The sequence below is a fragment of the Grus americana genome, chromosome 3, assembly GCF_028858705.1.
Source record: "Grus americana isolate bGruAme1 chromosome 3, bGruAme1.mat, whole genome shotgun sequence".
Lineage (NCBI taxonomy): Eukaryota > Metazoa > Chordata > Aves > Gruiformes > Gruidae > Grus > Grus americana.
Window position 1 is genome coordinate 80654269 of NC_072854.1, and position 20840 is coordinate 80675108.

Sequence of the window (20840 nt, forward strand, 5' to 3'; positions counted from 1 at the left end):
AGAAGAAGGATCTTCACAGCAAGTAGGAGCTCAGAAAATAACCAAATGTTTTTTATAGGCTGTGCTTATTACTGTACAACACAGCAAAACCAAAGAAGAAAGGGTATTTGTACGCCTGGCTGTGAGGCTCTCTTCTTCACTACTTGCCTTTTTAGATTCAAAGCAAAAGAGCTTCCAATATAATACAAAAATCACAGGGTTTGTGAAGTTGTTCACAGGCTTGCTCTTTGGATTCTAACCAGACAGATTAAACACGAGGTACAAGATGCTACCGATCACACTGCATACCCCCAAAGCGGGGAGGGAATGGAAATCTAAATTGCCCAGGAGGAAAGTCATTGTACTTTTAGAGGTACTGAAATACATTCAGTATTAGTTGACAGAATCTGCCCTTGAACTTTCAAATTTGCTACTTGGATTTAAAAAAAAATAATAATATGATTGTGCTAATATCTGCAACTGTGCAGCCTCTCCCACCCCCCAAAGAAGAGACTTCATAACTGCTTGTAAAAACATACTGTCATGCACAGCTGTCCATGCAAGACACACTGGGAAAATTATCTAGAGTTCAACACCACCAGACTTCCCTTTGAATTCAGTAACACCCCTCTTCAAACTCTTTCTTCTCCTTATGTTCTCCTTCCTCCACAGGAAAAGCCACAAAAATTTATAGCTAAAAAAATCTGTTAAAAAGAAATCAATTCAATCCACCTCAAATAAGAGAGGAAGGAGGTGTGGGGGAATAGCAATGCTGGGGGCTGGATATGGGCCCTTCATTCAGACATATCCTGTACTGATAAACAGCTGTTCTTACCCCCTTAAAAGACAATATTGAATAAAGAGAGATTTAATTATAATGAAAACTGTCGGTCTCATAACAGTTGTGAACAATTAATCAGCTCTTCCAAGCACATTCTTCAAAAACATAACAGTTAAAACTATCAAAAAAACCCATTAGTTTATTAAACACAGGAGCACCAATGCTGCATTCAACTTAAGAATTCCACTCCCCCCCCAGTACATGCCTTTCCTGAGAAATTAAATTCTGAAATAGGGCAAGGAAAACCTGCTTTTTTTCTTTATAAAAAACTTCCATGAAAGTTTGTGCAGAATTAGAAAGCTTTGGGTTTAGAAACATTTTTTCCAGAGTGATTGATTGCCTTTGGTGTCTGTGGTGGCTTGACAATTAGCATCCAATTTCCCAAAACTTCAAGATTAAGACCATTCCACCAGCATGGAATGGAGGCTACCAGATGCACCTTTCACAGAAATGGCCCATTACTGAACTAGTCAATCAGTAATTACAGTGAATTGGACACATTTAAAATCTGGCTCTTCACAAAATAATTATGTCATTTTATTTGCTTTCTGCACAGATTGAGACCACTTATTCACCCATTTAACAGATAAGTACCCATGCAGTATTTCGTAAGACTTGCTTTCTGATCAGAAAATAAGCTACCCAAGAATATGGCAATGCTACTATTATGTCAATGGGAAGGAAAGACTGCTTAAAAAATTTGACCTTTCCACTGGAAAACCACACCAGATTGACAAAACCCTTAAGATCAGTCACATGGATAGAGGCAGCAATGGCAGCCAAGAATTCCTGTGTGTTGCTGTTCGAAAAAAAAAGCCAACCACTGAATGGCTTGCTTTTTTCTTGCATCAGACAAATGCTTATACTGGCTTTGCTGAACAGAAGTACAACACAGGTATAGCTTACAGTCAAAGATGTTAAAGTAACATTTTAAAATCCAAAAGCTACTCTCAACAGCTTCTAATAACCAAGTAATGTTTCAACTTCATAATTCAGCTGTTGATGTCCAGCTTCAGCATCAGAGGCTAGATTTGAGGGGGTTTCTGTATCGTGGTAATTTCTACCCATACGTCTGTGTCACTAACCTGCGCCAACAGAGCACATTTCTCTGCAGTTCATATACTGCACTTTTGTCACCAGTACCTGCTGCGGAGAAATCTCAGATGCGAAAAGCAGAAATGTTAAGTTTTATATCCTTCTCAGTAAATACAAACTCCTGGGTTTGAAAACCAGTTCTTCAAGTCAAGCAACTGAAAATGCCACAAAGGCAAGGGAATCTTGAAGGAAAAATACTGAGGTTTATATCTATTTTATGGAATGAATACGTTAGAATGAGCAGAACAAAGATGGTTGATTTTGTATGCAACTAGAATAAAGAAATAGCTACATCACCACTCTACAAAAACAAATTCCCAAGCATTTGGAGATATGCCATGCCACACAAGCAGACTCTAAGACTGCTACTAGAGCAGATTTCTTTGGAAAAAAGAAATGACAACAAATTCAGATCTGGCAGAAACTGTTTTTCAAAATGTCCTTGTGAAGCCATCTTTAAGCTAACCTTCATTCAGAAATCTTTTATATAAATTCATACCTAAGTTCTGTTTGAAACATCAAATTGCCTGACATAGTAAACTGAAGCTTTGCCATCCACCCTCCCACCACACACACTCTCACTCTGAAGAGCTGCCTTTTTTTTGTAAGATCATTATATTCTTCTGGCTCTGCTTACCATCAGCACAGCATTGTATCACACTTTCCCTCCAGTAGGAAAATAACCATGTTATTTTTCTTTGTTTCTGAACTTCCCCCTTTTACATTAATTTGAGGATTCTCTAAGCAAGGGGGCGGGGGGGGGGAAATTATTCTTGTTTTATGACATTTTACATTATTTCCTCCCCAAAGGGTTCTGGTCTGCACTGGTAGCCAAAAACCCTCAACAGGCAAAAACTCTATTTTCTTTTAAGTCAGTGCCTACATGCTTGCATCAAAAAAAGCACTACTGTAAAATAGATAACCCAGTCTAATCCTACTGGCAGCCAAATTCTTTAAAACCTTGAACAACAAAATAGCATAACTTTGTATGAAAATGCTCAGAAAAAACTATGTGTGAGGACAGGAACTACATGGCTACCCATTTGCAGCAGTCAAGTATCGGCTGGAAGGGAGAAAACAGAAAAATTGGAGGGATAACATGCAGTTACCAGATGCAAAGAAAGCCAGTCAACACAGGAGAATCTACTCAGTCACTTTTATAAATCGAATCAAAGCTCCCTTACTGGGGCAGAGCTGACTATGCTCCTTGGTAGAGCGATGAGCTAACCCTCTGAACATGGAATTGATTTTTTTAAGTATAGTCTTGAAAATGAGCATTAATTTTAACTTGTAAGTTTGGCAGCCTCTGTACTACGGCTATATAACGATTCAAAGAAAGCCTACTGAACCTTACTTGAATTTCAAGTATTGGCTACGCACCAAGAATTTTTTATTATGACGACCGTATGCGGAAGATGCTGTTCAGGCTCTGCAGAAGAAAGACTTTGTTATGAAGAACAACATGCTTCTTCAAGGACTCCCAGGAGCTACTTGGTCTCCCAAAGGTTATCACTTTCTGTAACTCTCAAGGAGGAAAATAATTGTGTGTATTAAGATTTCATTCCTATTAGATAACACTACACAATGAGGAGAGAAATAGAGGAGGAAAAAAAGAAAGGACTGTCAAAATTTTAATTAAGTATACTTATGCATTAATCATGACCATATGGTCATAGTATCATGCCATGAAATAGTTCAGTAACAGTGCATTTCCTCCCATAGACAAAAATAAAGTACAAATGACCTGTCCACATGTTTTTTACCCTATTTCATCAGCTCTTTAGAAATTATTAGGAAATTATTACAATGTCCTTATCTCTGACATTTCAGGTCAACATTTCTCTAGTTTGGAAAACATGTTCAACTACAACTGTCTAGTAACCTGAGATCTAGAAAATAAGGTGTTGGTCTGCAGACTTATGTAGAAAACTGAAGTTTGACACCTCTGTTGTTTCAAACTGCAGCACAGAGTAAATGGTGATGCGAAAGAGGGAATCAGACTCATTTTGTCATCCTCAAAAAGAAACAAGCTCCAACATATTTAAGAAGTCCTAAAGATTGTAAACAGTACAATGGCAAAAATATCACAAGCAGATTAAATTAGCTTTAATTTATAAGACATAATACTTTCCACTTCCACTCAATGCAGACAGTTTAAAGTAAAATAGCATGCTTACATCAAACGGTAAAAATATTTTGCAAAATGGCACTTGTTATTTCTTGTTGCAATAGTAAAAATATCCATTCCAATTTCTTTTACAGCAATGAGACAAGACAGGTTTTGTTTTAAGTAACAAAAGGTGGACAGAGAGGGATGCTGAACATGCAACACATTCAGAATTAGTGCATCTCTAAGGCAGCAGCTGCAAAACAGAGCCTTGGCAAATGAACATTGTTGTGACCTATACAGCTTCTCTCAATGAGCAGCCCGAGCCTGGCATTGAAGTAGAGTTTGAAAACCACATTGTAAAATAGCAAACAAGTTAAATTCTGTAGATACCCAGCCACAGGAAAAAATTAAGTTGGCAATTTCACCTCCCTTTCATAACTGCAGATCTCCTCTCAGAAGACCTTCTGATTAATTTTGAAATAAGCAGAAGTAATGCAACATTAAGATAGGCATTGACACTTGTAGCACCAGTGTCACTTACTAACACAAGTGATGGCCCAAGAAGAAAAGATGACTGAAAGACAAGTTCAACACCAACTGTTTAATACCGCGGAGAAGCACTCAAGGTGGTGGGAGCCACGGGCGTCCCATGTTCACCAGAACCTAATTCCACTACCTGCCAAAAGTTACTGTGAATTGTCAAACAGCCATCAATGGAAAAAACAACAGCTTCATTTTAGCCTTCAAACATATTCTAGCTTTAAAGATAACCTAAACCCAGTATTTCAGTGGTTGGAGTCACAGTGATGGTTACAGAGTAAACTGACCCTTCTCTTAGAAGATTTTTGCCACAGTTCAAGCTGTATCTTCGCTTGCAGGTTCTTCCACCCAGCTGAAGCTTTCCAGCAATTTTTGAAGTGTAGTTTGTGGCTATACAAAACTCAGATTTTTATAGATTACTGTGACTTGAAAGTTCTTTTGAAATGTACCCACCAAAAGCGGGTACAATCCAAATCACCTGGCACCCTAGGATGATGCACTATGACTGTGTCATATCTTTCTTAGTTTTGTCCACCACACATTTAATTTTTCTCTGCATACATCATACTTTACAGCTGCCAGAAAAGACCCTGTAGTATCATGACAGATGTGGTTTCCGTTTCTAGAAGCCTCCTTTTCTGCTAATGCAAATCTGGAGGCAGTTGACAGTCTACAAAAAACCCCAGTTGTCATCATTAAAATCCAAACACGACTGAAAAAGTCGTCAATCAGCCAAGCTGTCAAGAAGTGACCAAATGGTCAAGTAGAGGGATACAACAGCCCCAACAACAAAACATAAACATGAAGAGAACAGCTTTCTACTCATATTTGCTCTTAATTGGAAGTAAGTGGTTTTGTCTACAAGTAAAGTTGGTAAATGGGTATACTGAACAGCTCGGTCTAAAACTGCATTGTTATTCTTAGCACAGAGACTATTTATCATTTTGTAAATCTCAAAGCTAAGTGCATTTAATGGGATAACTAAAATTATACATTGTTGCCATTAGAACAAATGAACTTCAACCAAAAAAAACATCTGCAGCATCGCATTCTCCCCAGATTTCCTTCAGTTCAACTGCATTTGAGTGTTATGCAGAGACCAGGTAATACAGGCAGCATTTTATGGTAAGATTAGTAAAAGCTCACATTTGTTCTCACAGAGCTTGTGATGATTTTCTGAGATAGAGAAAAGGGAAGTAAAGGCTACGCTTCTTTAGTGTGCCTTTCTTCGCTTTTCGGCCTACAGCTTATCTTCACCCCATTTCTTCGTTTTCTTACACAGGATGCTTTACTGGCGACTGATGAAAATTATGTACAACGGATACTATGCCTTTTAAAACAAAGTAGCAGCCTATATCATTACCATACCCTTTTCTGTTGCAGAACACAAGTGAAATGTGTGTTGGTGTGTGCCAGATGCTATTAAAATTATTATTAGGGCATCAGAAACAGAAGCAGCCAGTTTCTAGTTTAAGTTACTTACTGAAACAGAAACAGAGAGCTCTCTTTTTTGTATTCTACCAGTATGCAATTATGTAATGCTTAAATCTGGGATCAGAAAAGTTCTAGTTAATGGCAAATAAGCAAGTGACCATCTAACTTTCTCTTTATAAGCTCCTGGTTAGACAGCAGATTTCCCAAGAAGTATTTCACCACACTTTGTTTATTCCATGGCAGGAATACTGTCACGTCAACATCAGTAGCTTTTCGTACTTGCAGGGAAAAGAGAACATGCCATTTATTTACACAGTACTTTTTTTTCAACTCAGATATGAAGAGTACAGCCTCTAGAGATTTGAATACAAACCCAAGAGCACAGCACAGAAACTGGGCAGATAGAACTAATACAACTTCTGCTGTACATCTTCAATCCTCAAAGGAGTAAGAGGGCAGCATATGTTACAAGTCACCTCTATTATCATAGAGGAGCATAAGAGCTGGAACTGCGCTTCCAGAAAAATCAAGCAGAATCAAGTTAACAGTCGAAAAGCTACACGGTGCTACATGTGAGATAATTATACTAGAATAAGTAAACATAAAAACTGTGATTACTAATATCATGGTAGGGACTAATTACTCCCCCTGTAAAATGCTAAAAGGCATCTGCATTTTTTTAGACATGAGCCAGTAATTACCATTTGCTTCAACGGCAAACAATAATACTCTTGGCTAAAGTATTTAGGGGATTAATCTTAAAAGTTAACATGGACAAATTAAGACCGCATATTTAGGCGTGCTAGCACTCAAAGGAACAGTAGAAATACAGCCCATACAATGTTATTCACCTATTCAAACAGTACGGTTGGGACAATTCCCACCTGAACAGTAGTTCTATGCTGCTAACATCATTGCATTAACTGGCAAGCACTGCTGTTTACTGGCAAGAGCTGGGAAAAGCTTTGTTTTCCTGGCAAAATCCAGAATTCAGAAAGAGAAGGAAGAAGAGGATCAACTGCTTCATCAGTGAACTATGGGCAAAAAATAGCATTCAGGCATGCGATAACCACTGTAACTTCCAAAAACAGAAGGGAAGCTAGCATTAGCACTTCCTATCATTTCATTGCCATTTTCTTCACTATTTGTATAATGGCAGAAGGCCATTCAAACACAGGGCAAAAAAAATACTACAAAATTACTGTCTTAAATTGGTATGCCTGAAAAAGAAGAATAAACCATGTCACAAGAAAGCAAACATGCTGACATCCCAGCTGCTACAGCCTACTGCCAGTAAGAGCATGAGAACAGTCTAAATGAAAACATCATGCAGTTGCCAGAAGAACAGCTATACTGACATACTTCCAAAATCTCTCCCATTGGAGACTCTTCTTCTTTCAGCTGACAAAAAAGCCAGTTAAACAAATTCAGAGCTAGAAAACTGATATCCGCAACAACTAGCTGATCACAAAAAGCTAGGAAAAAAAAAATCTTTAATTATTCTGATAAGATGCTTATGTGAAAGTACGTATTCCAAACTGAATATTTAAGGCTCCCTCTCTATCACCTCCTTCCAGGAAAACGAGTACGTTACTTTAACCTATGGAAGACAAAAACAGACAAAAGTCTTCAACTCACTTGAAACTGCAGATAGCAAGCTGCATCACTGCAAAGTTCACATTTCTAAGCAAAGACAACAGACTTGTTCAAATATCGTATGAGAAACAGCAGCAAAGTATTAGTATCAATAAAAAGGCCACTGTCTTCAGTTTTAAAAAACCAAAAATTACACATACACTTTGCCAAAACCAGTTTTACATCTATCCTCACTTGTATAATAAAATAGAATCTCTACCTAAAAAACCCTGCCTTACCTAAGAAATTATGTTTAAAAAAAAAAATCCACCATGTGTGATGATGTTCTGACAAATTATTATGGCAGTACAAGAGGAAAGTGACACAGTCATGTAGCTAAGGGAAATTAGGGATAAACTCAAAATAAGATAGTATATAACACTAAAACAGGAAAGTATTAATAATTGAAGCAAACTGCAGACACTTATTAGCTGTTTTGCATACATAAACAAGTGCTTAAAGTCTTGAAGAATTGCCATAATTTCAATGCTTCTGTGGATTATTTTAAGAGAAATTGCCATCTTAAGTACAGGGTTTCTCCTTAAGTTCTACTAGTCATGTCTTAAAAAAAGAAGATAACATCTTGGAAGACAATCAAGTACATACACCCACTAACATCCAACGCCTTGCTTGTTCATCATTCACCTTGCTTTTATCACAAACTGGGTGCACTAAAACCAATGTTTCTGTTTTAGTTTTCACCAGACTTTACCAAATCACACCAACAGCAGTTCCCTTGAAAAAAAACCCAAAACCAAACACCCACTTCAAAGCAATTTACAATTGAAAAGCAATCAATTCAGGCATTATAAAGTATTCAAAGGAAGTTACATCCAAAGCACTGCTATACCTTAAGACTCCAACATCCCCGAACTGCCCTTTTTTTTGTTAATACACCTTTTGGAACACCAAGGACATTTCTGTAAATTTAAAAAAAAAATCATTACAAGATACATAACATTCAGCAAGTAGAAGAAAGAGTTTTTACATCCATTTTCTTGCATACTTATCCAGATCTCTCACTGGAAACTTTTCTCAGTAACTGGGATAACAACATTGTGAGATGACAGCCACAATCACAATTAATCTGAACAAATGCCATGATATTTCCAAACTGCTGCCTGCATCTGAGCTGTAGCTGCTCTTGGAAATAAACATTAGAATATCACAATTCTAAACAAAACTGAACATGCATGAACTGGAGGTTTCAGAAGTGGTCAACATCAACCACACTGAGATTAGACACTAGCTGTGGTTCGCTGCATAGCTTGACTACCGTATCAGATCCAGACCCACATTCTAGTAAGCTTAGCAGCATGAGATCCCATCATACTTCAATGCTGAAGACTGAAAAGCTTGAACTATCTTTGCCACATGATGTATAACTTGGGACACTATCATTTCTTAAAATCCATTCAATTACTGAGTTTTAATCCATAAAAGCCGATTACCTAATATAGCTTGTTGAGATACACGGAGACAAAAAGGGTTGCTTTTGAGCGAAAGGCCACACCAAGAGATGACCACATGAGAATTTCTACGATAAGACCACAGCTAACATTCACACACAGATATCTAAACCCTACTAGGAAGAAGCCCTTTTCTAAGTTCATGGTGTAGAAATAACCTGTTAAGACCATTCAATCTATTGCACAATAGAACCAGGACTCTATAGACAGTGCTATAATGCAGACAACAGTCAAAAGTGTCCTGAACAAGTGGTGGTATCTTTTCACCAGACTTTCCAATACTGTTGGACAGTGTTTACAACAGCCAAGTTTATCAAGTATTACTTATACACAGACAACCTAGCAAAGGTACTACTTAAAATTGTCAAAAATATTTTCTACATGCTTAACTTTAAAAAAACCCCACCACACAACTGCTTTGGCATATCACTAAATAAAGACACAATCATGGTCAAATTTGAAACATTTGCAACCATTAAGGAATAATAATGGCAAATTAAAAAAAACTAAAGTCACACTCCAAGACCATCCACATATATAAAACCAGGTTTTGCCCAAGTTTCTGGCTCTTGGGATTGCAAGCAAACATGAGGGAGAACATTAAATGATTGCAGACTGATTTTATCATCTTGATTTTCTAGCTGCTGTTCCCAGGATACAAGAGATATTTTTCCTAGAACACCACTATGGTCCGCATTAGTTATCTCAGCGGGTAACTGAAATGGATTTTTAAGCAAATAGCTTTTGCTGTGCATAAAGCCAGGTACTTTAGGTCTAGGCTAACGTGAAGATCAAGATCGATCTCTTGCTTACTTTTGCTAGAGAATATCCAGAAAGTATTGGGAATAACCGAACAATTGCACCTTAACAAAACATACTGCATCCTTACCAAGTCTCTCACAAACCTGACAGTCACTGTGGACAAGTCCTTCAAATTTTTTTTCTCCTTTGATCAGCATTAAGTTTTGTCTTAACGTTATTTCTAACTCTTGTGATACATCAGTGGTGATATCAACAATCTTCCATGCAGTTCAATCTACCAGACTAAATGACACTTGCACTTATGTATCTATAAAGAAAAGGAAAAAAAAAAGAAAATAAAGTTTCCTCAAAAAAATGTTCAGGCACACCTTTTGCTGTACAAAGAAGCCAAGTCTCTTCCCCTTCGCTTTTTGCACGTTAACTTTAAGGATGAAACCTACAGATGCAAAGAAGTGCTGCTGCTTGCTAGGCCACTGCCTGCTACTTTTAGTTGAAATACTTCTTTCAGACTCCGAGTGCCTTTTTATTTATCTATCTGTCAAGATCTGCAATTTCTTGAGATGTGCTTATTAACAGAAAGCACACAGCTTAGCAAATAGGGTGGGGGCATTGTCTTTGATAGACACCTATCAGTTTAAGGGGTATTAACAATGGTTCTTAAAAGTGCACCACATAACAGAATCAAGCTCCAGCTCTCTCTCAGGGTCCTTATGGCACTTGCTACAATTACTGTTCACCACCAGCGCCTACGGAGACACTGAAAGAAAAGCTAGATGCTGTGTCAGTGGAACAAAAAGGAACATTTCCTTAATTAAAACTTTAAAAAGTATTCACTAACATAATGTATATGAGTAATAACTATTCTGCATAGTAGAACAGTCGTTCACCATTTCCTGAGGCTAAATGACATTGCACATCTTCATGTCAGTGGCTGTTGGCAAAGCAACCCATTGTGTTGTGAGAACACAAATCAGAGGACTAAAGAACACCCCTTATTTGCTCCAAATGGATAACGCAGGAGAAAATGAGCAAGCTTGCTGTTGATGGTCTGCTATGATAAGCAGGAGGACTGGTGCATTCCACTGTAGCAGGAGACATGCCACCACCCGTAACAAGAACTTACTACACTGTCTGGACAACATACACAAACCTAATTTTGTGAAACACTCCAGCAGATAACTACTGTAATTCAATCGCCCCCACATTTTTGGTAGGTCCATCTACCACAGTAGTAGTTTTGTGATAGGGACACTTCCCAGTGGTTGAACAATGACCTGTAAGTATATAGGCTGGCCCACCATTAGTCAGTAGCAGTTTGCTACCAAATTAAGTAATTAACGAGAAGGAAATTTTTCTTTTCCTTATCAAGACCTTAAGAGAACCTAAGTGTACTTGGGTGAACAGACTTTTCCATTTCACTTAATAAGCAAGAAAAAGAAAAGCCAAGCTATCTAAAAACCTTAACATTTCATCTCCCTAAAGCACATATCCATAAATACACTCATATTTATCGACCATCCTTAAACTGACAGGCCAGCTACAGCAAATTTATTTTAGTAACCGAAACTAATTTCAGCTGTGCTGATTATTTCCAGGGTGGCTAAACATTTGGAACTTCATACAAGTAGAAAACATTTTCTCCTCATCAAGTCATAGCTCTTTGAGAATTTGTACACAATAATAGCATTAGCTCAGTGCCAATTCTTTGTATAATCTTTCCTTGGTTAAAGTCTGTGTTTCAAGCAGATCTGTTACTCAGTACAGACAGTCTATTGCCCTTTGCTAATACCTGAACTCAGCAGAATGTCTAGTTATTCTTTGCTTTCCTTAAAAAAGTGCCCACGTTTTATGACAATTTTACAACTTCAGAAAAGTTATTTAACAACTGAACCTGCAACCTTTTCAATAGGCTCTTTTTTTCCATGAGAGACCATAGTTATAAAGACGACAAATCCAAATTATTGCCTTTAGTGTGCACTACATAGCTCTAAAATTCAGACTTTCTGTTCTATTATTATCTCACTCCATTCCCATTTGAATTTCGTAAGCAGAGCTCAAAACTAACATCTGCTTGAATAGTCCCTTTACACAGACGTGCTCTGTCAGGTGGTGGAGCTATTTGAACTAGCATATTTTAAGTTGTTTAAATGACAATAAAGGTACCCTCGGCAATTAACAAAACCAGTGTATAAAAAAGGGATAGAGAGGAAAATAAACAGTTTAGACAGATGAGAAAGCAACTGGGGAAAAAAAAAAGTGTTGATACTAATTCACACAGGCTACATTAGAAGGCTATCATATGAACAGAAGAAAAACAACTTTAACATGTAAGTTGATACACATAAAGAAAAAACCCACAAAACAAACAAAAAAGGCATACCTTAAAGCCACAATGGAAGTTTAAAATACGCTATATTCCAACAGGGGATGTATTAGTCACAGTTTACAGAAAGAAAACAGATGCTGATTTTTTCCATTTTCTTGATCATTAATGACTGCTACAGGTCACAATAAATATTCCAGGACTGCTTCATTCACGGTAAGATTACTTTGCAAACAAACACTTAGAGAATGACAGATAAGTATGTACTCTGTATGCATCATTCACATACAGGTTTCATAAAATTATTTGTTCTCCAAATAATGGAGGAAGCAACCCCACACCACGCATACCTTCACTTCCACTTAGCCGGAGAGGTCTACCATATGAAGCTTTCTGTCAAAGAACCTTACAGACCCAGAGGGAATATGAAATGGTTCCGTTTCTAGTGTTATCTACACTCTCATGCTATGCTTTTAAATTCCCAAACACATAAAACAAACATTTTGATGTGACCATTTAACTTTTTTCCCTATCTTCCCGCCTCAATACATCCCTTATTCCTTTGAAAGCTTACATGAAAGGGAAAAGCAGAAGAGGAGCACCTACTAATTTCAAAACACACAGCATGAAAGAACGTACCCAGGTTTTAAATTTATATAGCTTAAGATACCACCAGTTTGCATTACATGATGGCAATAAAACAACCTGCTTAGCGGTTCCTTCTGTAATGCCCACACTGATAGATCTGTTTCCACACTATCCCCATATATTTGGGCAATGACATTCAGCCCCATATTCCAGGGAGGGGGGGGTAAGAAAAAGAAAAAACCCAAATGTCTCACTGCTTCCTGCAGATTCCTTATTAGAATTCAAACGTATTGCCAACACATGGCATTGCCAACATAATTAGCAATACATGGCTTCTCCACTAAGTCCTAATAAAAACCATATTTAGTTTCAAATTATCAATAGCCAGGAAGTTGAAAAACCTGTTTGCACAACACCTGGCTATGCACTGATTTGTGCCGCTATAGCTAACCTACTGTCGAGAGTAGGTTATTGAAGAGATTTAAGTGGACCAAATCAACTTAAAAATCCAAGTTTATGTTTATCATTTGCATTTACTTCATTTGAGCAGCTTACATTCATCACCTCAGTTTTACAGGATCAACTGTATCCTAATGTTTTCTCTTCAAACAGCTTTAACTTAACCAAAAGTACTATGTATTAAATTATTTATAAATCATGAGTAGATACCACAAAGCCAACCAAAACCATTTTCTAGGCTGTCTGCTGGAATTATTCTTTTTAAAGATGTTCTAGCATGCAACAAGTGTTACTCTCTCATGACACCCAGTATATATAGGTGTATAAAGGGGTGTCTTCTGTTCTGTAGAAGGGTATCATTGTGAGCGGCTTTCTAGCAGACAATACCACATCTCTCATCAGACCTACCATCGTCTCAACTTAACAGTACCAGTTATACACAAGCACTTGGATACCACATAACATTGTAAATGGAAAAGGACCCAAAGAACAGAGAAGACAAAAGAGGAAAAAATAATCAGGATTTCTAAGGAAAAAATGTGGAATTATCATGTAATTTTGAAGATCGAGATTGAAGTTTTCTAACATATGTTTAAATGGTTTACATTTTGTTTTTCTAGGTTGGTCTAAAGACCAAGTGATGACAATCTCATTTTGGTAATCACCACTGAGATTTAATATTCTTTTACTTCATACGAACGAATATTGTGCCTTTTCTAAATGAGAAAAAAAGTGCTATTATATCACTTTTCACGTTGTATTTTTGAAAGGATCCAGAACACAGGGAAAGAACAACTGGCAGTTGTTTGCAGTACACCTCAAGACACAAGACTGACAAGATGGAACAGGTAGGGTATATGGCACACTTAATTAGTGCACTACTTATTTTTTAAACTATATCTGTCAAAGGACATCACTACAACTTACAAACTTTGTACATGGAGATCACGGTAAGCAGCAAACCACAGCAGCAATGGAATAACACGGAGAAGCACAGCAAAGTACTACAGTACCCACATGAAAGGGAAAAACTAGGGGAAAAGCTGGTTAACTATCCTGGTTCATATGAAGCTACTGAAGAAGTCATTCTTGTTTCTCCAATCCCTTCTGCCATCACTACAGCCCTGCTCTACTTCTCCATTTATGAAACAAAATAGCTATCAGTAACCCAAGAGCGATAGCACCTGTACCAAAGCCAGAGTCATCAGTTTCTAATCTGGCAGGTTGCAGGGGACAATACAACAGTCTTCTAGCTAAGAATTAATTTCTCACTACTCTATTTCAACAGGAAAAAAACCTCACTGAAGCATGTCAAATATCAGGGGAGAAAAAGGGAAGAGCCCAGTATGACCACAGACCTAAACAGTCGGCACAAAATTTGCATTTGACTGTCTTTTCATCACATTCAAAGTTAAATTTTATGAAGTAATCCAGAAAAATAAGTGACTGCATTGCCAAGACAGTCATTTTTGTCAAGTGACATACGTTAGATTAAGAAAACATACATGTACAACAAACTTCAGAGACTCATTTTTACCTTCTAGTGAGAAAAGGACAGCTTTATTACTGAATTGCCCAGGCATTTAATTTCTTTCCCATTTATTATAATATAGAATATTATAATATAGAACTGTATAGAAGAAAACATATATTAGCAGAAGCTGTTACCTGTTATACAGAGGAACATCCCTTTCTATCACCTTGCACCTTCTAGGAAATGAATGCCACAGGAAAGACACATGATAATTTGGCTTTTTTGACCTTTGATATCTTCACTTGTTTAAAAATCAAGATATTGGAAATCACATCCAATGTCACATCATATAAGGGACTGAAGTTAAATCTAGAAGTTATGCAGCAAACTAAACTTACTATTTAGCAATTAAAACAGACAATGCCTTCCTCAGATGAAAGAAAACAACAGGATTTGGGAGATTACTTTTACCCCTCTTCCAAAGAGAAGCTCTAGGGCCTTCATGCACCTTGAGAGAAACAGTCAAAAGAAGTTAAACTCCACAGTTTCATTCTCTGACAAAAACACGTTAATGCACCTAAAGTTAAAGCACATTTCCTTTTTCCTCCTACTTAATCCTTCAGAAAGAAAGTTAGAGACACTAGATCTGCAGTATATGTAGCACTCTTGCTCTCCTGTGTACATCGTTATGTATAATGGCAATAAGACCCTCATTTAACAGTAACTTAAATAGTTCAGAGGTTCCAAAAAAAGGAGAAAAATAGGAAAAGAAACCTTTGCATATGCTGAAAGGAGTTATTCTAAAGTTTTTTTCTGGTAGAACAAGAACTTGCAAAGCTTGCTTCTTTTTCCCCTGCTTTCCCCAAAATGATCAAGTCACTTTTAATCAGTTACATACTCAAGGCAAAGCATCAACTTTTACCTTTGCATTTATTTCATCTCAGCTAGCTCCATGGTACAGCTACCTATCAAAAGCTTGCTCCAAAATAATAATTAAAAAACCCACAAACAAAAAACCCCAAACAGAATATGGAAAGGAAGAACAGCACTATATGCAGGGCAATAACCAGTTCTACAGGAGAAGCCTGCCTCCTTGTGGCTCAGCTAACCGTAAATTAGATTTCTCCAGTTTGTTCCATCACACTCAGTAAATCTGGTGAGCCAAGAGACTAACAAGCTTCTAGTTCAAGGTGGTTTTGGGGTTTGGTTTTGTTGGCATTTGGTTTTTTCTTTGGTTTTTTTGGGGGGAGTGCAGGGTGTTGATGAAAGAGAAAGATGTTTCTAATTTTAAAGAGCACTGGCAAAAGTTATCCATCTCTGATTACTGAAAGATTGCTTTTAGCCTCCTCCTCTAGATAGCAAAGACAGGGTGGGAGGGGACAGACTTAAAAAACAACTGGCATTTTTCACATGGCAACAAAAGCAAAAGCTTGTCAGCACTCTGGCACCTAAATCCGGAAGGAAGGCTCCAAACCTTGACTCAGCAGCGACTTAACCTAGCAGGCCTCTCTCGATGCCTTGGCTTTCAATGGTAAATCCCCTTTCTGCCTACATGTCTCCTTCAGGGTATGCAGTGAAGCGTTTTGTGCTTTCAACATGATGCAGACATTCCTCTGTCCTGCCTGAAGGGCTCAATTACACGGGGATACTTTCTTAATGCCTAGAAGAGCAAGTTCTTTAGAAAACAGCTGGGTTTTGGCTGGGGTCTGGGTTTGCTGGGGTTGGTTTTTTTTTCAACCCAGTTCACTCTATTGTGCAAGAGCTTAGTGGTTAAAGAACTCAAAACCTGTATGACAAATACACAAATTCAAATTCACACCAGTCTTAGGAGATGATCGCATCATCAGGATGGCTTTGGCTTGGGAGACTATGAGTAGCTTTCTAACCATCTTGCAGAAGCTGCTCCATGTTGTGCCAATCAGAGACAGAGCATGAACCACTTTTCCTCTGGGTTAGGAAATTCATACACAAAAAGAAGGGGAGTTCCAGTCTCCACTCCAAAGGCTTTTTAACACAAAACACATCCAGTGAACACAAAAGTAGCCCACAATTTTCTCAGTCTCACAACTGTTGGGCTTGCAACTTGCTTTCTTCTGTGTCACAGCCTCTGTTTTGGCAACTGTTTCTCTAACCTTTAAACAAGTGAATCCGACTCACCCTTTCCAACCTACGACCCGGTGATCTGGCTGGAAAAGGAGTGAACTGAACCCATGTCTCTCTCCTGCTCACGATCATTTTAATTGGAGATTCACTGGAGAGAAGGAAAAAAAACACACCCCAAAACATTTCTGCCCCTTCAAGCACTTTTTGAATGAAAGGCTTCAACTCTATCCTTTTCCTTTTTCTTCTTTTCAGCAATAAAAAAAAAAAAAAAAAAAAAAAAGAGGTTGACACACCCTAAATTCCAGACACAGAAGATCTCATTTCTTTCTACTACAGTTTTTATGCCTAGGTCCAGAATAAGAAGCATTACACCTTCCTATTTTCTTTGTTGTTGTTATTATTATTTACACACTTACCAATGAGACAGCTTCTGATTTGTGTGCTTTAGACCCTTTCATGCCTGCTCAGCTCCTGCCAGGCCAGAGCACTGCACACAGGGCTGTGGGTTCCACCACTGTTGCCAGGGGCCAAAAACTTAGGCAAGGCTGTACTGCAAACTGCAACATCCAAAGAGCTTCATAGATCTAATTTGAAAGGTTGTAAATGGAGAACCAAAATAAGTAGAAGGTTACGTTAACTCTGACACTACTCTAATAAGAAAAACAAGTTTAAAAAAAAAAAAAATCACTCTCTTCTCTTACTCAAGTGCAATCCTGGCAAAGGGCAAACGCTTTCAACTCCACTGAAGAGAAAGGGAATCAGTGGTGTTCATCACATCACGGGACCAAGTGCTGTACCAAACAAGTCCAGGATGTCTGGATAATACACTAGGTCTGTGTACGGAAAAACAAAAATCATCCTTATGGAAAAAAACATTCTGTTTCTATAACCAGACCTGTAATTAACATGCAAATTACTTGCTCACACAAATGAAGAACTATCCCCTCCTGGCTTTTGTAATTTTATAGACTAAGCGCGGCAGAGGCTTCAATTCATTAAGTGATGTTCTTCCATAAGCAACTCTGTTTCCATTATATTGAAATACTGGGCAAGTAATAAGGACTATATGAAGTCACACACACCAAGAAATTTACTACAGCAGTGTTTCTGTTCGTAAGTTTAAGACAGTTTGTGGTTTTGCTTTATACCAGGGTCTGACACTAAGTTAATAAGCCTTTTATTGAGATTCAAAAGCTATTACATTACACACATCTTCCTCTACTTACATTTGCTAACCTACACTGAGGCCCAGGATTAAATTTTACGCTTCGCTGACAGAAAATAGAATCCTAAATCACCAATCCACACATAATTGTTAATTTCCCCACTTGTTTCTTGTGGCCACAGTACCTCTTTTCTTCCTCATCACAGCTTTACTTTAAACTTTCACATTTCTAAACCTAATACTGAGCTTCAGCTCAGGCCTATGAAATGTCTCATTTTCTTTAAATTATCTTTACTAAACTCTTCCAACTACCCAGACCAGTAAGGTTTACTAAATTTTGAGCAGAATGATAACAAATTATACTACCGAAGCAAGTATCAGGATCATAGATCTCTTAAAAATCCTACTGAAAACTCCTACTGATATCAACAATAAACAGCAGCAGGTTCTAGTAGATTAAGTATCAGACTTGTACTCAGAAAAATTGGTTTCTTTTCTGTTTTACTCTTACCTAGTCTTCTAGGTGACCTTGGGCAAATCACTATCCCACACTGCAGTTTCCCCAGCAGTAAAAATGTATTGAACAGAGTCGCAAATCTGTCTGGAAACTCCAGATGTAACACACCATAAGAGTTAAAAACATATTTCCCTATCTGCAGATATATTTGCCTTAGATGGCTTTTCTTTATCCCATTATACATCAGCAGCAGCGTCAGATTGCTTTTACTTTCTAAATACACTCTGGTGGTTCTTCAGAAAGGCTTTAGGCTACTGCCTTACTTTTCATCCCATGCTTGATCTATTTCTGCTACTATATCTACTTTGAAGGACTAAGAGCTTGTACTTAGCAATACACACGTAACACTTACTTTAATATATTATGTCAAAAGTTGCTGCTGAACACATTCCTAAGCTACAGGGAGAAAACAAACCAGGACACATCAGAACAGAGAGTTATCAATGCGCAGCAACTCATTCTCTAGACCCTTGCTCACATAAGTAATCTTGTAAGTAATCATGCAAGTATTTGCTTCCACAGCCTGCCACGGGAACCAGTCATCGGCAGATTTTTACCAGGGATACATGCATTAATGAACCAAACTGCATCAAAGCAACATAAAAAGATTCCCCTTCTTACACATTGCTAGACTTAAGAAACACTACGTCTCTTTAACAGGAGATTGCCATTTATTAGCAAACACTGCTTAACTGCAGTGCACTTCACTCACTTGCCCTCTTCCCATTTCTGGGTTTGTTTGGGTTTTTTTTTTTAAAATGAAGCAATTATGAGATGTTTTGTCACCTTTCCTATTCCCAAACATAAGGCTTAAACAACAGTTTCTAACAGCTCTTGGTTTTGCTAGTCTTTGGGGGGTGGGGGGGAAACCCCCCCCCCCCAAAAAAAGCAGTTATTCATAATTTTCTAAACAGAGCTAGTGGATGAAGTTGCCACTTCCCACATCATACCACAAAAACCTGTTTTGATTGACATAAATGTGAACTATTATGTACTTCCAGCTATTTTCCTGATCAATGAATTACTACAACACACGGAAAAATTTACTTAATAAGTTGATGGACAGACTAAGGAAAAATTATTCCTGTACTATTAATAGACAACTTCTTGAACATTAGTAACTGAGCCGTCAAAAAAAGAGGAAGAGACAGACCTTCCACACCACAGACATGAAACGTAAAAATCCAGCTATTTCCTGAAATATTGCAAAACCGATCAGAAAGCGGTATCTTTTAGGCGTAGCGCTAAGGAGAAAGGAAATCGCTGTGCATCCAAGAAGGAAAAGACGGGGAGGAAAATGCATTTCTAGCTCGGATCCTCGCGTATTCTCTCGGTGGGAACACGAGCCCGAACGACTCCGGTGCCGGCGGGCGAAGGAAGGAAAGAAGGAAGGGGCAGACGTTAGCTGTCGGGAGGGGAGCGGAGCCGAGGCGGGTGTCCCGTCCCCCCCCCCGGCCCGGAGCGCAGCCCCAGCCCCCCCCCCCCCCCCGCCGCCCGCCCGCTCGCTCTCCCCTCCCACACCAACTTCCCCCGGCCCGGGACGTGGCCGGCCGCAGTTGGATAGGGAGCGACGTGACGAGGCTGAAACCGGTCTGAAGTCCACAAAGAAGCCATCTGCCTCCGGGAAACGGGCTGGGGAAGAGCGGGAGGGAGGAAGGACGGACGGGCGCGGGGAGAAGAGAGAGGCTGGGGGAGCTTCACCCCGCCTGAAAGCGAGCGCCCCCCGCCCGTGGGGGGTGAGGAGATTCCCCCGCCCCGGGGACTGGGCAGCGCCGCCCCCAGCCCGGCCCGAGCCGAGCCGCTCCGCCGTCGGGGCACGGAACGAGCGCACCTTCCCCGCCCGCCCCGCGCAGAGCTCCGGGCTTGGCTCTCACCTTCCTCCCGCCGCCGCCGCCGCCGGCGGCCAGCGCGGCGCTGCCGCCCGAGTACATGTAGTAGGCGATGCCCAGCACCCAGAGGAAAGCGAAGCAGAGCAGCAGCCGAGACCTACGCCGCATCCTCCCTCCCACCCGCCGCCAGGCCACCAGGAAACGGCCAGCAGCAACCGCCGCCTCCGCTCCTGCCGCCGCCGCCGCGCAGGGTCAGGGGGCAGAGGGCGAACGCCCGCCCCCCGACCAATCCCGCGCCGTTCGGCCCCGAGGGGGGCGGGGCGGGGCGGGACTACCGGCGTCGCCATGGTTGCAGCACGCCGGGCTGGCGGCCGGGCCACTGCCCCCTCCCTCACGGGCCGGGAGCTGCGCGCTCCCCGCGGCGGCAGGGCGCGCACCGGAACGGCACGGCCCGACCCCGCCCACCCGTCCCGCGGCCGGCTCCTCCGGCCCCTCCCTGCCGCCGGGCTCCCCAGCG

The 20840-nt window shown here is 39.7% G+C and overlaps 1 protein-coding gene across 2 annotated transcripts in view; it reads right to left on the reverse strand.

Annotated features, from left to right (window-relative positions):
* Window positions 1-20561, reverse strand: part of GALNT2 (polypeptide N-acetylgalactosaminyltransferase 2) — a 92550-nt gene extending 71989 nt beyond the window's left edge. Inside the window, exons 1-2 of one of the 2 annotated variants that reach the window (XM_054819907.1) lie at window positions 17514-17640; window positions 17229-17396 (exon numbers count right to left, since the gene is read on the reverse strand). In XM_054819907.1, the coding sequence (XP_054675882.1) occupies window positions 17229-17270 (42 nt within the window). In that variant the 5' untranslated portion in view covers window positions 17271-17396; window positions 17514-17640. Of the gene's footprint in view, window positions 1-17228; window positions 17397-17513; window positions 17641-20368 lie in introns of those variants that run through there. The other variant, XM_054819906.1, reaches the window with a different exon arrangement.
* Window positions 20562-20840: the final 279 nt, after the last annotated feature.